The sequence below is a fragment of the Cajanus cajan genome, chromosome 1, assembly GCF_000230855.2.
Source record: "Cajanus cajan strain Asha chromosome 1, NIPB_CcT2T_4, whole genome shotgun sequence".
NCBI classification, from domain to species: Eukaryota; Viridiplantae; Streptophyta; class Magnoliopsida; order Fabales; family Fabaceae; genus Cajanus; species Cajanus cajan.
The window spans coordinates 37,751,095-37,768,274 of record NC_138517.1 but is presented as its reverse complement, the minus strand read 5'-3'; the positions used below and the strand labels follow the sequence as shown (position 1 = coordinate 37,768,274).

The 17,180-nt window shown below is 33.6% G+C and overlaps 2 protein-coding genes across 3 annotated transcripts; one reads left to right on the top strand and one right to left on the bottom strand.

Annotated features, from left to right (window-relative positions):
* The first annotated feature begins 5,939 nt into the window (after positions 1-5,939).
* LOC109808520 (large ribosomal subunit protein uL18c) lies at positions 5,940-8,523 on the top strand. Of its 2 annotated transcripts, XM_020371557.3 has the most exons (4): positions 5,940-6,205; positions 6,298-6,459; positions 8,228-8,382; positions 8,468-8,523. In XM_020371557.3, the coding sequence occupies exons 1-3, from the start codon at positions 6,050-6,052 to the stop codon at positions 8,375-8,377; spliced, it is 468 nt and encodes a 155-aa protein (XP_020227146.1). In that variant the 5' UTR covers positions 5,940-6,049; the 3' UTR covers positions 8,378-8,382; positions 8,468-8,523. The 2 variants fall into 2 exon arrangements, with proteins under 2 accessions (XP_020227146.1, XP_020227145.1); XM_020371556.3 differs by having other exon boundaries at positions 5,942-6,205; positions 8,228-8,523.
* A 1,520-nt stretch (positions 8,524-10,043) lies between these two features.
* Positions 10,044-15,545, bottom strand: LOC109808158 (protein TIFY 3). The gene is made up of 5 exons (XM_020371032.3): positions 15,286-15,545; positions 11,322-11,418; positions 11,027-11,198; positions 10,819-10,876; positions 10,044-10,470 (listed from the first exon to the last, which is right to left on the bottom strand). Exons 1-5 carry the CDS (start codon positions 15,381-15,383, stop codon positions 10,317-10,319), a joined length of 579 nt encoding a protein of 192 aa, XP_020226621.1. The 5' UTR covers positions 15,384-15,545; the 3' UTR covers positions 10,044-10,316.
* Positions 15,546-17,180: the final 1,635 nt, after the last annotated feature.

The following is a 17,180-nucleotide window of genomic DNA, read 5'->3' as shown; positions in this document are numbered from 1 at the left end:
GAAGGTACTCCTATTCAATCTCATCTTAATGAGTTTAATTCTATTATCATGGATTTGGAAAATATTGAAATTAAAATTGATGATGAAGATAAAGCTGTTTTGTTGATTGTCTCATTACCTTCTACCTATAAACACTTTAAAGAAATTATGTTGTATAGCAACAATGATACCTTATCCTTTGAAGATGTTAAATCTAATTTGTTGTCCAAAGAAAAGTTTGATCTTGATATCCACTCTGAGGACAAGGGTGAGGGTTTAAGTGTCAGGGGTAGAACTCAAGAAAAAGGGAGTACCAGTAACAAGAAAAGTAGATCCAAATCCAGAGGGCGTAAATCCAACAAAACCTGTCGTTATTGCAAGAAATTTGGGCATGATATCTCCGACTGCTTTATCTTGAAAAAGAAACAAGAAAGGCAAGAAAAAGGTAAAAATCCTGCTGAAGCTGCTAATGTTGAAACTGATTCTGATGGTGATGTTATGATATCTGTCTCTTCTGATAAGAGGAGCAAAACTGAATGGATTCTTGATTCTGGATGTACATTTCATATGTGTCCTTATAAGGACTTATTCACCACTCTTGAACCTGTTGATAGTGGTGTTGTCTTGATGGGTAATGACACCCAATGCAAGATTGCAGGAATAGGTACTATTCAGATCAAGACTCATGATGGCACTATCAAGACTCTTTCCAATGTTCGCTTTATTCCTGACTTGAAGCGAAATCTAATTTCTCTTGGCACCCTAGAGTCTCTTGGGTGCAAGTATTCAGCTGAAGGTGGAGTTCTAAAGGTATCAAAAGGTGCTATTGTTTTATTAAAAGCTAACCGTATTGGTAGTTTGTATATCTTGCAAGGATCTATAGTGACAGGATCAGCAGCTGTCTCATCTTCTATGTCTGATAAAGATGCCACCAAATTATGGCACATGCGCCTGGGCCATATGAGTGAAAAAGGCATGCACCTTCTGAGCAAGCAAGGTCTCCTTGGTAATCAAGGCATCGGTAAGTTGGAGTTTTGTGAACATTGTGTCTTTGGGAAGCAGAAAAGAGTTAGCTTCTCCACTGCAACTCACCGCACAAAAGGTACCCTTGATTACATTCATTCTGATCTTTGGGGTCCTTCTAAAGTTCCATCTTATGGAGGATGCCGTTATATGATGACTATTATTGATGATTTTTCTCGTAAAGTCTGGGTCTATTTTCTAAGGCACAAAAATGAAACATTCCCCACTTTTAAGAAGTGGAAAATTCTTGTTGAAACTCAGACAGGAAAGAAAGTCAAGAAGCTCAGAACGGATAATGGATTGGAGTTCTGTGAAGGTGACTTTAATGAGTTCTGCGCAAATCATGGTATTGCTAGACACAAAACCATTCCAGGTAAACCCCAACAGAATGGTGTTGCAGAACGTTTAAACAGAACTATCCTTGAGAGAGCTCGTTGTATGCTCTCAAATGCTGGGTTATGGCATCAACGTGAGTTGTGGGTCGAGGCAGCATCTACAGCTTGCTACTTGATCAACCGATCTCCACACTCTTCACTTAATTTCAAGATTCCAGAAGAAATTTGGTCAGGTAATCCTATTGATTATTCTAATTTAAGAATTTTTGGATGTCCTGCATATGCACATGTTAATGATGGAAAATTAGCTCCTAGAGCTATTAAGTGCATATTTCTTGGTTATGCATCTGAATCTAAAGGTTATCGTTTATGGTGTTCTGAGTTTAAGTCACGAAAATTAATTCTTAGTAGAGATGTGACTTTTAATGAGGATGCATTATTATCTTCTGGAAAACAATCATCTGTGTCTTCTTCCAGTACTAATAATCTGCAAGGTACTAGCGAGAAGGTGGAGTTAGAGTTAAAATCTGTAGCTCCTAATGTTGATGTTCCATCTTCCTCTACCACTGAGTCTAGCATTGATGATCATGGTGATGATCATCCTATTCAGCAACAGGAAGAATATAATATTGCACGAGATAGGACAAGAAGACAGATAAAATTGCCAGCTAGATACACTGATGACAATTTGACTGCTTATGCATTGTCAATTGCACAAGAGGTAAATGATGATGTTGAACCTGCCAGCTATAGTGAAGCTGTTTCTTGTGTTGATTCTGCTAAGTGGCTAGTGGCTATGAATGAAGAAATTGAAAGTCTTCACAAGAACAACACTTGGAATTTGACAAAGCTCCCCAAAGGCAAACGACCTCTAAGGTGTAAATGGATCTATAAGAAGAAAGATGGCATTCCAGGGGTTGAAGATCCTAGATGCAAGGCGCGATTAGTCGTTAAAGGCTTTTATCAAAAGGAAGGTATTGACTTTAATGAGATTTTCTCACCTGTTGTTCGTCATACTTCCATTCGTATTTTGCTTGCTTTTGTTGCTCTGTTTGATTTAGAATTAGAGCAACTTGATGTAAAGACAGCTTTTCTACATGGAGAGCTGGAAGAAGAAATTTATATGGATCAGCCTGAGGGATTTGTTGTTCCTAGTAAGGAGCATCTTGTTTGTCAATTAAAGAAATCTTTATATGGCCTCAAGCAAGCACCCAGACAATGGTATAAAAAATTTGATTCCTTTATGATTGGGCAAGGTTATTCCAGGAGTAAATATGATGATTGTATTTATTTTCAACAATTTCCTGATGGAACTTTCATATACTTGTTACTTTATGTTGATGATATGTTGATTGCATCACGTGACAAGTCTTTGATCAACAAATTGAAAGCTCAACTCAATAATGAGTTTGAGATGAAGGAATTAGGTGCAGCTAAGAAAATTCTTGGCATGGAGATTCATAGAGATCGACAAGTTGGTAAATTATTCTTATCTCAACAAAAATATATTGAGAGATTACTTGACAGATTTAATATGAATAATTGTAAACCTGTTTCTACTCCACTTGCTGCACATTTCAAGTTATCTTCAGACCTTTGCCCACAAACAAAAGAAGAGATGGAGCGTTTGTCACACGTTCCATATGCTAGTGCAGTTGGCAGTTTAATGTATGCTATGGTGTGCACTAGACCTGATTTAGCATATGCTGTTAGCATGGTGAGCCGATACAAGCATAATCCTGGAAAGGATCACTGGAGTGCTGTAAAATGGATTTTTCGGTATCTTAAAGGTACTAGTAATATTGGCTTGGTGTTTGACAGAAACAAAGCTACAACTAATAATGTTGCAGGTTTTGTTGATTCGGATTATGGTGGTGATCTTGATAGAAGAAGATCTCTTTCTGGCTACATTTTTACTCTCTGTAATTCTGCTATCAGTTGGAAAGCTTCACTTCAATCTATTGCAGCATTATCTACAACAGAAGCAGAATATGTTTCAGCAACAGAGGGTGTGAAAGAGGCTCTCTGGATCCGAGGTTTGGTCAAAGAACTTGGTCTCACACAAGATGTTCTTACTGTATTTTGTGATAGTCAGAGTGCCATTCATTTGACTAAGAATAGTCGTTACCACGACAAGACCAAACACATAGATGTTAAACATCACTTTATCCGAGATATTGTTACTATTGGTGAAGTTCTACTACAAAAGGTACATACATCTGAGAATCCAGCAGATATGCTTACTAAGCCACTTCCGAATGCCAAGTTTCAGCATTGTTTGGGCTTGGTTGGTCTCTACAACAAATGATTGCCCCTCTGGGGCTTTATCTGGCGATGAGCAACTTATTAAATTTGAGCCAAGGTGGAGATTGTAAAGTTATGGCACAAATTTCTTCCATATTTCCTGTTTTAAGGAAAACACGTTTCCTTGATTTTAGGCCATGATTCTATGCATGGTTTCCTCTTTTTTGCTCCTTGTTTTGTTCCAGGTTTCCTTATTCTGGGTGCATACGCTTCTTCTCAATGCCTATATAAGGCATCAAGCATTTGGAGCAAATTGCAATTGATTCAGCAATCTACACACTTGAGAAAAATCATACATAGAGAGGAAAGATTCAAGAGAGTATTTTTAGTCTATATTTGAGAGATTATCTCTTTGTTCTCATGATATTAGAGAACTTCTTGTACTCTCCTATTTCTACATAGTGGAATTATCTTGCTCTTGATCGCCCGTGGTTTTTTCTCCGTCTTTGGAGTTTCCACGTAAACTTGGTGTGTATTTATTTTTCTTGTCTCTCTACTTACTTCTCTCTATCTCTAATTAACTTGATCCGGTGCTTCCGCATTCCGCTCATTCTTTCTGATACCCAACATTTTATGATAAGCATTTGCTAGCAAGTGATTTGTGTTCTAAACTTATACATTGTTAGTTATGTTTTCCCTTAATTTAGAGAGTTTGTTGAGATATTTGTGAATCCTTTTACTATGAATTGTTAATTGAGAAATTTTATATTATGCATACTTTTCATATTAAAATCACTTTATATTAAATTCTTTATTCAATTATTCTAGTGTAGAAGGTATCACAAGAACAATCTAAATAAACATTGTTGGTAATCACATATTTATTTATGGAGTTAAAACAATTAAAACTAGTAGGTAGAAAATAAACTAAAAATTAAACATATTTTACACAATCATTGGAGGTAAAAGAATGCGTTGTGTCTGAATCATATAGTACATTCAAGGTTTTACCTCTCATGAAATGCATACCCTAAATTAAATCATTGTTTTGAGTGGCTTCCAATCCAATCATGGAATAAACTTTTATTGTTGTAGCAGGCCTCAACTTGGTTGTAGTAGGAGTAAAATGTGCTTTTGGCTGTCCAAATTCAAAGAATACATGACCAAGTTTTTCATACTTGAAATAGATAAGTCCTTTGAAATGATAGTCTTTAACCTAGTGTTCATGGCCACACTTAAGACATCTAATCTAATCATTTACAAGTTTGCTATTATTTCCTAAAAAAGATTGAGAGGATTGGATTTTTACTAAGAGGGGAATCCATTTACTCTAAGAGTAAGTTTACCTTGAGTTATTCCGTTCAATACTTCGTTTCATTAATTCAAATCAATGTATAAAATACTTTTATGATTATATACAATCTGAATTAATGAAAAAATTGATCTAATTCAATTAAGAAAAATTAGTTTTTTTTTCTTTCAATTTGATTGTTTACACGGAATCCCTTTCTTTATTAAAATTTTCATCAATATCTTTTACAGGATACAATATGCAATTTTTTTTCAAATAATTAAAAAGATAAATATAATGTGTAAATACATCAATGCTATATTTTAAAATAATTAAAAAGTGGTAAAATGTAAGAATAAAAGAAATAAGAGATTTGCCTATAATTTCACCAAACCTTCTCATTAGTGTGAAATAGTTTTATGATTGTAATAAAAACATAATTAAATAATAAAATTATTTAGGTAAAAATATATTTTTCGTCTCTTATATTATTTATTAGCGTTAATTTAGTCTCACGTTAATTATTTGAATCAATTTAGACTTACATCTTTAAAATGTATCTCAATGTTTAATTTTTTATCCTTTCCGTTTAAATATATAACAGATGTGATACGTGTCACGTTGCCGTGACACATGTCATATTGTCATGATGACACGTGTCATGCAATCATGCCACATGTCATGTCATGTATTATATCATATACATGATAACATGACACGTATCACATTCACTAAGTATTTAAATGGAAAAGACGAAAAATCAAATATTTAGATATATTTTAAAAATGTAAGATTAAATTGATTCAATTAATTAAAATAAGATTAAATTAAATTTAATAAATAATATAAGAAACGAAAAGTATATTTTTACCAATTATTTATCAAAAAAAATATGTTTTTTTAAAAAAAGTATGATATAATTATATATGATTCAAACATGTGTGATTAACAATTCAATCACCGATTGATATGTTTAAAATATATTTGCTGGAGGATATTCATTAGTTGTGAACATGGTAGACGATATTTATTGAAAAAAAAAGAAAAAAAAAAAAAAAAAGAGGTAGACGCCCTGAAAAGGCAAAGCTATAGTGATTACTGAGGAGTAGAGATAGAACATAGAAGGATAAGGTGAGGATAATCCGAAGAAACGGTTGTTTGTGTGAAGTTGTAAACAATGTTAGCTTCTTCTTCGCTCTCCTTCCTTCATTCTTCATTCGCAATTTCACCGCCAAATCCCAAACCCTCTCTCCCCTTTCCTTTCGCCATTGAAGCCAAAACCAGGACCCGCAGGGAAGACAGAACCGCTCGCCACACTCGCATCAGAAAGAAGGTTACTCACTCACTCACTCACTCACTCACTCATTCGCTTCTCTTTCCTTATTTTCCCCAACGCGCGTTGACGCCACTCTGTTGCTGTCTCAGGTTGAAGGGACACCGGAGAGGCCGAGGTTGTCGGTGTTCCGCTCCAACAAGCATCTCTCCGTGCAGGTCATTGATGACTCCAAGATGTGCACGCTTGCTTCCGCTTCCACCATGCACAAGGCCGTGGCTCAAGAGTTCAACTACACTTCTGGCCCTACATTGGTCAGTTCTTTAGACACGCTTCAATTCATGTTTCTTGTCTTCCATGCTGTTGTGGATTCGTTGCATATGCACCCAGATTGGACTCCTGTTGTTTGAATAGCAATGCTGAATGTGTTCGCCAATTGTAAGGGGATTAATTTCCCCTTTCCTTATTGAAAGAATTGATGAAATTTTGGTTTTTGCCTGACAGTTAGCGTTTTGAAATAGGAGGAAACTTATATGCGGTAATATAGGTGTTGTTGATGTTGTTCTCTGATCCGAATTGAAGTTTTATCTTGATAATATGGTTAATGATAGATTTCATTACTTGTCAACATGTTTTATTGAGGTAAAACTTCAATTATGATTGGAGAATAGAATTAACAGTACTGAAGTGTAAATATCCAAATTTGTTCCTTGGTCTAACTCTGTTAAGTTATTGTACAACTACTTGATTAATTGTCTGACAAGGGGGAAAATCTGTGTGTGCTATAACTAGGAGCCAGTTAGAAAAATCACAAGGTATTTGTGTAGTAACTTGACAGAGTTAGACCGAGGGATGAAAGTTTGGATATTTAGAAAATGCAAGGACGAAAAGTGGGGTTTTAAAAGTCGGACAAAATCCAACCATTGGTAATTTCATAGGGATGAAAAACATCTTAACCCTTAAACACTAATTTGTGGGAAAGAAATTAGTTATTAGAAACTCAATTCAAGAGAGGAAACAATATGCAGTTTGAAAGACAATGTTTGCTGCCCTCACCTTCAGGTGGGGATGGTGTGGATCTGAAAGAATGGTGTATTACAACTGCATGTTGTCATTAGACACCACTGCTGTTATCATTTTACTTTATATCTCTGTTTATCAGTATACTTACTACCCTTTACTACTAGATACAACATTTTTCTTGGATGTAAATTTTGAGTTTCATAGTGTAGCAACTGTACAGTTAAAAATATTGTTGGGTGTCTTACTGTATTCTAGGAGATACATCCCCTGCCTATTGAGTGGGGAATACGAAGGGAAACCAAAAATTCATGAAGAAGAAGGAATCTTTGGGTTCCTTGAATATAAATATACATATGTTTTTCATAGTAATCATTGTTAAGTCAGCTACACCAGTTGCTGCAGACTGCAGTTGACGGCTCCATTGCCAACCTCACCATTAGTCAGGTAGTGAGTTTCTTGGCAGTGGATTCTCGCTTAACTTGAAATAATTACCTCTGATTATGATGTGCTTTCTACAAGCCAATTTAGTTGTTTTGTTTTTATTTGATTCACAACACTATATAGTATATATACTCACAGGGGAAAGAAACCGAGGCTCGAAGTTCTTCTCGACTTTCAGTGTTAATAACTGATATATTATAAGTAAATTACATTTTTAACTGACCATCGGGGTTTATAGACTTTCTTTAATTTTCTCAGTTGTGCTAAACTGCTAATAATGTATACTAAACCAGGATGCAAAATGAATCAAACCGAAGTGGCTACCCAACAGTGGATTTTACAAGGTTTCATAAAAAAATGATACTCCTCAATCTACCGGAAAATTCAATTAAGCTAATAATCTTCAAAACATAATTGATATCTGTACCAAAACAGTTGTGCCCTTCAGATTCCTTTTTTATTTTGGTCATAGAAATGTCTAATTCAGTATCATATACATTGTTTTCAATGGTTGCAAACTTGCAATGCACTCATCCCCTTTGCTTAAAATGTTTTCTTGCCAAATCTTTTTGGCTTACTGGATGGTGGTTCTGATACTTTAAATTTATTTGGTTTCAGGAAGTAGCAAAGAGGATAGGTGAGATCATTGCCAAGTCTTGTTTGGAGAAGGGGATCACAAAGGTGGCCTTTGATCGAGGTGGATACCCTTACCATGGCCGTGTTCAAGCACTTGCTGAAGCAGCTCGTGAACATGGCCTAGATTTCTAAACCAAGTATTCTCTTTCCTTTGTATTTCATGTTTAAATATGTAACCTGAGGCTTCAACAATTTTTTGTAATTGCATTTCGTTATTTCCAGTGACTTTGTTATGATCCAGTGGCTCCTATTCATCTATCAAATTCTTCTTAGTTGAAGACTGTTTTCCTCTAATCATCCTTAAAATGTAAGCTGTGATTATATTGTGTTCAACTCTTACCATCACTAGTGTTAGACGAACACTATAACAAGCCAAAGCAGGAAGGACTAAGGAGAGTGATTCATTTCAAGCTACTGCTATACTGTTATAGAATACATGTAATTTGAAATTCAGGTTATCGCTCAGATTAGTCAGTAGTGTATATATGAATTCCCAGAACCCCCCTTTGTCCATTTATGCTAAAATGGCCTAGAGAGTTGAGACATGAAGAATCACATAAAATGTTGTCTCTCCAGGGGAATTATCATCAAAATACAGCTGAACACTTTGATGGAATAGTCCGAGAGCCATATTCAACCCAATCTGCTATACTTTCCTTCACAAGATCATCATCCTCGGATTGGCAATATATGGTCGCGTTTATTACCATGACCTATTTTGTTGTTAATGCATAACTGTGGTGCCAGAAACCACTAGGACATTTCGATTACCAGCAGCACACTCACAAGCTGAACGATCTTAGCTTGAATCTTGCATATCTGCTCCCGTTTGGACTGCCAAAACTGCATTCGCAAGTGTTTGGTTGATTTATTTGGAACAAGAGACACTTGGACAAGGAAGCATATTAAATGTGTCGGTGTGAATAGAGTTTTATTAAAAATGCTAGTGCTAACAATTTTTTTTAATACTTTATTACTAGTTGAAAATCATAAATTTAGGTAAATTTTACTACTAAGTCATGAGAGAAACTTGTTAAATAAGATGCAAAACACAAATTTGTGAATTTTAATAAATTTAAATTAATAATAAGGAGAATGTTAGAGTTGCTCGTTGGATTAATGTTTCACAAGGATTTGGCATTGATTTTGCTACATGTAACTTTTAATTATGCCGTCACAGCATATTAGAAACTGAATTCATCTGTTTAGATTAGATGAGATATGCCCCAAAATGCATTAATTGGATATATAACTTGTAATTTCCAAAGGGGACTTCACTTTTGTAAACAGTTTCCCTGTGCGTCAAAAATAACAACTGAGCTCAGCATCATCAGGGAAACAGGAACTTGCAACCAAAATAAAATAAATTAGTCACAGATTCCCCAAGTCATTGCAGTGTTACCTATGGCGCTGACATTGGCTGGATCCACCTAGTTTAAATGAAATGGTAGTTATTTGCATATTACAAATTATACCTCATGCGAACTTACGTACTGAACCACTTAAACTTTTTATACCTTATATATCATATATACAAAATTAATTTTCATAATGGTTTACTTATCAAAGATGTTAAAAAGAAATAATTTGAGCAAAAGTTGTCTAAAAACAAATATGTGATTTTTTCTTCTAAAAATTCTAATCTAATTTAATAAAAACTAAACAGGATAGAGCGTAAGCCTCCAACAAATAACTTCCTTATCCACAGCTCTAGAACTGTGGACAACTTCTGCTCAATTTTATCTAGGATTAAAACCTCAAAGATGTCATAAGGATAGAAGTTGGAACATCAGCCCAATGAATAATCAGTTGTTCACATAGTCACATACAGATAAAACAGTAATATAGTGTGATCAGAACACAAAAGCATACTTCCTAGACGCGCACAGATACACGCAACATTCAAGTCACACTGTTACAGACCATTTCTGGTTCAGTAGCTATTTTACATATAAAAAACACAGTTACAGACTTCAGAACCTAATACAATTATATCAGTTTCTGTGATTCTACTACATGCACACTCATGGTCTTCCACACTATCACACCACATAAAATAGAACAAACATAGCTACGCTCCAGAGGCAGAAACAGTTGGCTGAAATTCCTCCTCTGATCGAATCAAGGAATTCAATTCTGGTGCATTGTCAGCACAGAAGTTGTTCTCTATGTTGTCAGCCACTTTTGTAGTTGATGAGGATGGATAAGGAGCTTTGCTACCCAGCCTTTAACAAAAACAAATTATACAAATAACAAAACCATTCTTAAAAATTGAAGGCTCTATAATGAGATTATTTGTCATAAATTATATTCTAATTATTTGTCTATCTTTATGCAAGATATATGATATATTTGTACATAATCAATTGGATTCAAATATATGAATATATACATAAGTGATATCCCTAAGAATCTTTCTAAAAATCTGTCTAATATACCAATAGATTATATATAAAATACTACACGTTACATTATGCAAATAATTAGGTATATAAATGATACGATAAATAATCTCATTACACTAAACTGAAAAGATATTAGATACCCCGTAAAACATGGCAGGCAGAAAATACCTGTCTCGCCGCTTCTCAAGAAACCTTTGAAGTGAATGTCTGCGTGCTATTGGAAATTCTGAAGAGAAGTATAATGCAAAAGCCACAAGAGAATTAAATGTTTGTAACATTAAAATAGCAGACAGTGCAATTACTATGTGGTAAATGATAAAGAAGACAATTATTCGAGGCTATCATCTCTAATATAGCATCATAGTTGGAAAATTACCATCTTGCAGCCTGCAGATGGAAGTATTCTGTGAGGAAGCAATATTATTAGTGATTCCATGTGGAGAAGAAGGCCTTGAGGGAACGGGTGAAATGAGGGTAGATTGCGCCGCAATCTTCTTCATTTCAGTAGACTTGGCAGCAGCAGCAGCAATAAGCATTATTTCATGCACCTGTTAGTAAATAAAACGATGTGTGATTAGGATTGCATCTTAACATGTAAAGTTAAGAGGGTGGATTCAGGCACAGCAGCTGCAGGATTCATTCATGATGTATAAGTGCAGCAAGGGGCATACCTTTTCTGCAGGGATTCCATCATAGACACAAACACTCCCATTATAGAAGATGGTAAGCTGGTTTGAACTAGGAATCACTGCATTGAGTCCAGATGACCTAAAAGAGATAATAAATAAATATACAGCCAAACACGCGTGAAAACATAGGTTAGCATGAACTCGATGGAAATTGTAAATTGAACTTTCTAGAACCACCAATGCTTTAGTCCTGATAAATTTCCTCTCATATTTTCTAAAGTTTTTAAGTGATATTTTGTAGTATTAAGAAATGGGTTAAGAATTATTTTTTAGTTGAACTCTAAACAGCTTAGTATAAGTATATGCTTGTTTAGCTTTTTCACAAGGGAAATGGTCATTTTTCAAAGGTCCTTCAAGAAGCTACCAAAACAAAAAAAGGTTTTTTTTTCTCATAAAATAAGCTAATACAAATACGAACTTAAGCAGGTATCTTTAATTGTTGCTTACGACAACAATAACAATAGCCTTTATCCCACCAGGGGCCAAAATATGTATCAACTTAACATGAATGCAAAATTTAGTTCTTTAGGTGATTATTGACCCTTTAAAACACACCAAAATACTGCAATGAAATTAGTACGATTTCCTTCATCAATTTAGAATTCCCTCACTCCAGAAAAATCCTTGGTCAATATGGAAAGTGAAAAACCATTAATAATGTTGCATAAATAACGCCTGTTATGATTAATTATTTTCAAAAACCAAACACAAACAAAAATTAATAACAATCAGATGTAAATTGTGATCCATCAGTCAATGCCCTTGAAGCCAAGTACCACACATAAAAAGGGTGATGCACATAGAAGCCTTGATATTCCACGTAAAGAAATGTAAGGGAGCACATGAGTTTCATCAATTTATGCATTGAAAGTTTTTTCTATGTTCAAGTTTACACAAAGGGTATATTCTGCCGGGCATCATAACATTGTTATGTGACAACCAATAATTTGACTCTGTACAAGAAGGAACAGGGAGATAATTTGAGGAACATATCTTCAGGGAAATAATTTGAGGCCTATACTAATGATCAAATTATAAGATTTCAACACATGTACAATCAGTTACATCCCTATACTATATAATATTACCACTTGTTTCGATTTTGATCTTTTGATCATTGTCAATAACTGCACAAAGAAAATCTTCCACGTACTCTATATGATGCAAACGAAATCTTCTTTTCCATTATTTCCATAATTATACCAAATATTTATTATTCGATATCATCAAGTTATAAAAGAGGTTAAATCCCAATCGCTTCCTATCTTTTGATATTTAAAAAATTGAAGTTTGTTTGGTTATATTTTTTGGTGAATCTAGAATATGGGTTTATATTTTGTACTCTAGTAAGCAGTATTCCTTTTCATAGAGTTTGACAGGGGCCGTCATGTACCATATTTGTCAAGCAAAGACCCTCAGGCCTTAGATCATTAAGAAGTTGGTAAATTGAGACGACATCATGTCAAAGGCGTAGATTTAAGAAAAAATATGCATTGAATTTCATCCGAAGTAGAATTCTCTCTTTCCAAATGGATCCATTCATTATCCAAGTGAGAAAATAAATGCATTAAAGCTTTTTTATCTAAAGTAAACCAAACGCAATGACTTTAAAATGAGTCCTTGCCTCACTGGTGCACAATAGAATAGTCACTAACTCATCTCCTTTGAAATAAGGAGACATTAGGTTGATGTTTCCAGAATCCTGAGAATGTTTTAAGGATAATTTAGGAATACTTTAAAATACCGTATAATTTCTATGTTCATTCCAAAATTAGGCTCATCACCATTATTGCTGTCATTTATATCACCCCCACCACCCACTACTACCACAATCATTGATTGCCCCACTATTGCCACGGCGATCACCCAACTACAGGTGTCATAAACTTTACTGTTGGAAAGAGTAATTGAGGAGAAATTAGGGCAAAGGACCTGCAAATAACAGAACCAATTTGTCTTTTTCCAGGAATGTCGACCCATGGAGAATACATACCTAATGGGAGGTTTGATGGAAAGATGTGAAGACAGGAAAACTAACAAAGGGTTTGCGTTGATCATGAAAACGCTTATGATAGTGTGCTATAAGATGTCTTATAGAAGGCTACAGTGAAGAAGAGAGAAGTGTTCATATCGCATGTACATGTATTCAACTCAAACAATAATTGATAGAATGGGGAAAACACTTGTGTGTGAACTAATTCAAGAGTAACAAAATATTTTCCTATTATAGGTTCACATCAAGAGTCGACTTTGAGCCACACCTTTTTAACCTAAGTATTTGAATGCACTAACTAGACACAGAACATCCAAGAGATAGTAACTTAATGCCTTTTTTGCAAACAACAAAAATAATTCATAAAAAAAACTACAGCATGTAAATGATCAACAATTAATATTATAACAACTAAGTATGACCATGATATCACACTTTAACTTTTTCAATCTCATTATTTCTTTTCATTAATTAATATTATGAAAAGAATCACCTCTAAGTTTTGTTCATCAAGAGAAAGAGTAGCAACTTCAAGAAGGTCAATCCTTAAAATGAATCTCATTCATCTCCAATGATCCACAATGACTGATTTGGAATGGGCTAAAATTAGTATTCACAGGGATAGATTTAGGATGTCAAGAACAAAGAGTCTCTTATGTCATACACAAGCAAGGACACATAACAACAACATCAATGATAGCAAGTATGATCAAAGGGAAAATATATGTTTATGTTATTCAAGTTTAATTATCCTTTTGGTCCCTTAGTTTTATGAACTTTATATTTTAATCCCTATAATTTAAAATATTTTATTTTAATCCTTAAACATACAATTTTTATTTCTTTTTAATCCTTAAAGTTATATAAATTTTACCTTTTAGTCTCTATAAAAATAGACATTAAGAACTAAAAGTGATCAAAATTGATATATAAAAGTTAAATTTTATGAAACTATTGGGAGTAAAAAGCTAATTAAATCTTTTATTTTTCACTTACGGGCATACTTTTATATATTAGTAGGGGTATGGGTTTGATAAGTAACCAAATAGTACCCATAAGTACTTCCGGAGTTCCGCTACTTGTATGACATAACTTTTGGAGTACTCATGCTTTAGAAGGCAGAAATGTTCCGGATAGAGCACAAAAAATGACAATAACAAGTGCAGTGAAAATAACAGTTTCGAGGTAAATGAGTGGATAAACAAGAAATGGTAAGACTGGGATTCTAGAAATGAATTCATTTGGTAGAAAAATAAAACAACACCAACTAAGGAGAAGAAGCTAGAAACTTGGTTCAAGTGGGTGGCTTGGACGTTTGGTTATGTGAGAGGAACAGATGTTCCGATGAGTAAAGTGGATCAAAGAAAACTAGAAACCATTAATAGCTTTTTTGGCTACAAGCTTACAAGAGTTCTTGAGAGTTTTTTCACGTAGAGAAACTTGAAAAAAAAAAAAAAAAACACTTTTGTATACAAACAAACTCTAATTGAAACCAATTGCAGAATTATCTTATGAAAAATTAGCTTCGTTAGAGTCAAATGGTGTCAAACTGTCAATTGATTTATGCATGCAGCAGATCCCACCTCGTAAGGTAAACAAACAAGGCAAGGTTGATGAGCCCTAGAAAATATCTTCCTCCCCCATTTCCCACAATTTCATTCTCGCAAAGGAAAAAATCACTACCCAAATCAGTCACCCCATAAATCCCCATGAGACAAACACAATTAAAACTCTTAACGGCTATAAATCTCAAGCACCAAACAAAACTCTTTTCAACCAACACAACATACTTTTAATTTTCACCAAACCCAAAAGCATAAGGGTCCACTTTCTAGTCTCACACAAACGGAAACAGTTTAATTAAGACACACCACAGTTTTATTCATCATCCAAAATTGCAGAAAATAATAAATTAAAAAGGAAGGAGTTTGATGGGAGCCGGTAGAAACGTACTTGTTGGGTGAGACATCCTCGGTGTTGGAAGAAAGTCCTTCAGGAGGAGAAGATTCTAGACCTAAGACCTCGGACTTGACAGTGACGCCACCGGCCATTGTTAGGAGAAAACAAGAGATGGAAACAGGGAAGAGAAGGATTTGCGAAAGGGTAAAAATTTGGGGAAACGAGTCAGGGAAATTTCCACTCTCCGAGAAAAGCTATGAAGATTCCTGTGCCCTGTAAGTGGCCAATCAGCGATCGTTGCCGACTTTATTTTAATGGAACATGTGTTTTTTGTGTTTCTATTTTGTATTTTTTATTCCGCTTCTTTTCTGGTTTTGTGCGTCTCTCACAAGTTGCAATCACATGGTCTGATGTGCTGTCTTTCGCTCATTGGAAGTTCCTACTTTCATCCTTTGTACTTTATTTGAAAATTGGATAGAATATTTAAAAGGGAATTGGATTAGAATTTTTTACGTAAATAAATTTTTTTTAAAAAAAAATTACCAAAATAACATCTGTACAACATTATTTACCCAACTAGAATCGATCATTGTTCATGCTCAGAATTCAGTTTCCCAGGAACCGAATTCTGAACTTCAAAATTTTTGTTTTTTTTTAACAACTTAGAATTCGGTTCCCGGGAACCGAATTCTGAGTTGTTTTTAATTTTTTTTTTTTTTTTGCGTTTGTGGCTCATTTTGGGCGAATTCTGAAAGTGGAATGGGCCGTTCCGGAAGCAGAACGACCCGTTCTGCTTAAACACTTATAGTGCTTTTTTTAAAATTAGAATGGGTCGTTCCAATTTAAAAAAAAAAAAAGCACTCTAAGTGTTTAAGTAGAACGGGCCGTTCTGCTTCCGGAACGGCTCGTTCCACTTCCAAAACTTGCACACACTGGGCCACAAACGCAAAAAAAAAAAAAAAATTAAAACAACTCAGAATTCGATTCCCGGGGAACCGAATTCTGAGCATGAACAATGATTGGTTCTGGTTGGGTAAATAATGTTGCACAGATGTTACTTTTGTAATTTTTTTTTTAAATATTATTTATGTAAAAAATTCATTGGATTAAGATTTCAATAAATAAATTTTTTAAAAATTATTATCAAAAAATCTTGTAATATTATTTAAGATTTTTAATATAAAAAAATTGTGTAATATTTAATCAAGATAATTAATTTTTTTAAAAAAAATATTAAAATTTAATAATATTTAATTAAAATAATTAAGATTTTTTAGGAGTGTATCAAAATCTAATAGTATTCAATTTTTTACTTACAAAACCTATTATTATTTAAAAATATAAAGTTTTTGATAGTTTATTTTGAATACTGAATTTTTAAAGATAGTATAATTCACTAATCAAACAATCTCACAAATTTTTTTGAAATTTTACATGATTTTTTTTTCTTTTATTTTTACTATTTCTTTCTCTTTTTTCTCTCTTAGGGGTGTATTGAGTTGAGATTTCGAAAGATAATTTGAGCATAAATTTTTTTGTGAAATTTAATGAATTTTAAAAACTTTGTAAGAATGTCATGACTTTAGAATTTTTAAAAGACTTTTAAAACTTAGATGTTAATCAAGAATTTGTAAGTTAGATTTTAATGAATTTTGATGGATTTATATTACAAGATTTTAAAATTTTATTGATTTTACAGGAAAACATGGATTTGTAATATTATAAGATTAAATAAAAAAACAATATAAATAATAAAGAAAAATAAAATCAACACAATTTTTCTATTTTTTGACAAATAACTGTCTTTATACAAATAATTGTCTTTATACAAATAATTGACTTTAATATCCTCATAACTAATATTTCTTCACATATATAAAATTATACTAGTTTTTCATGTATTGACATATTCTCTTTCATGCAATTGAATCTAAACAATATGTTTAAAA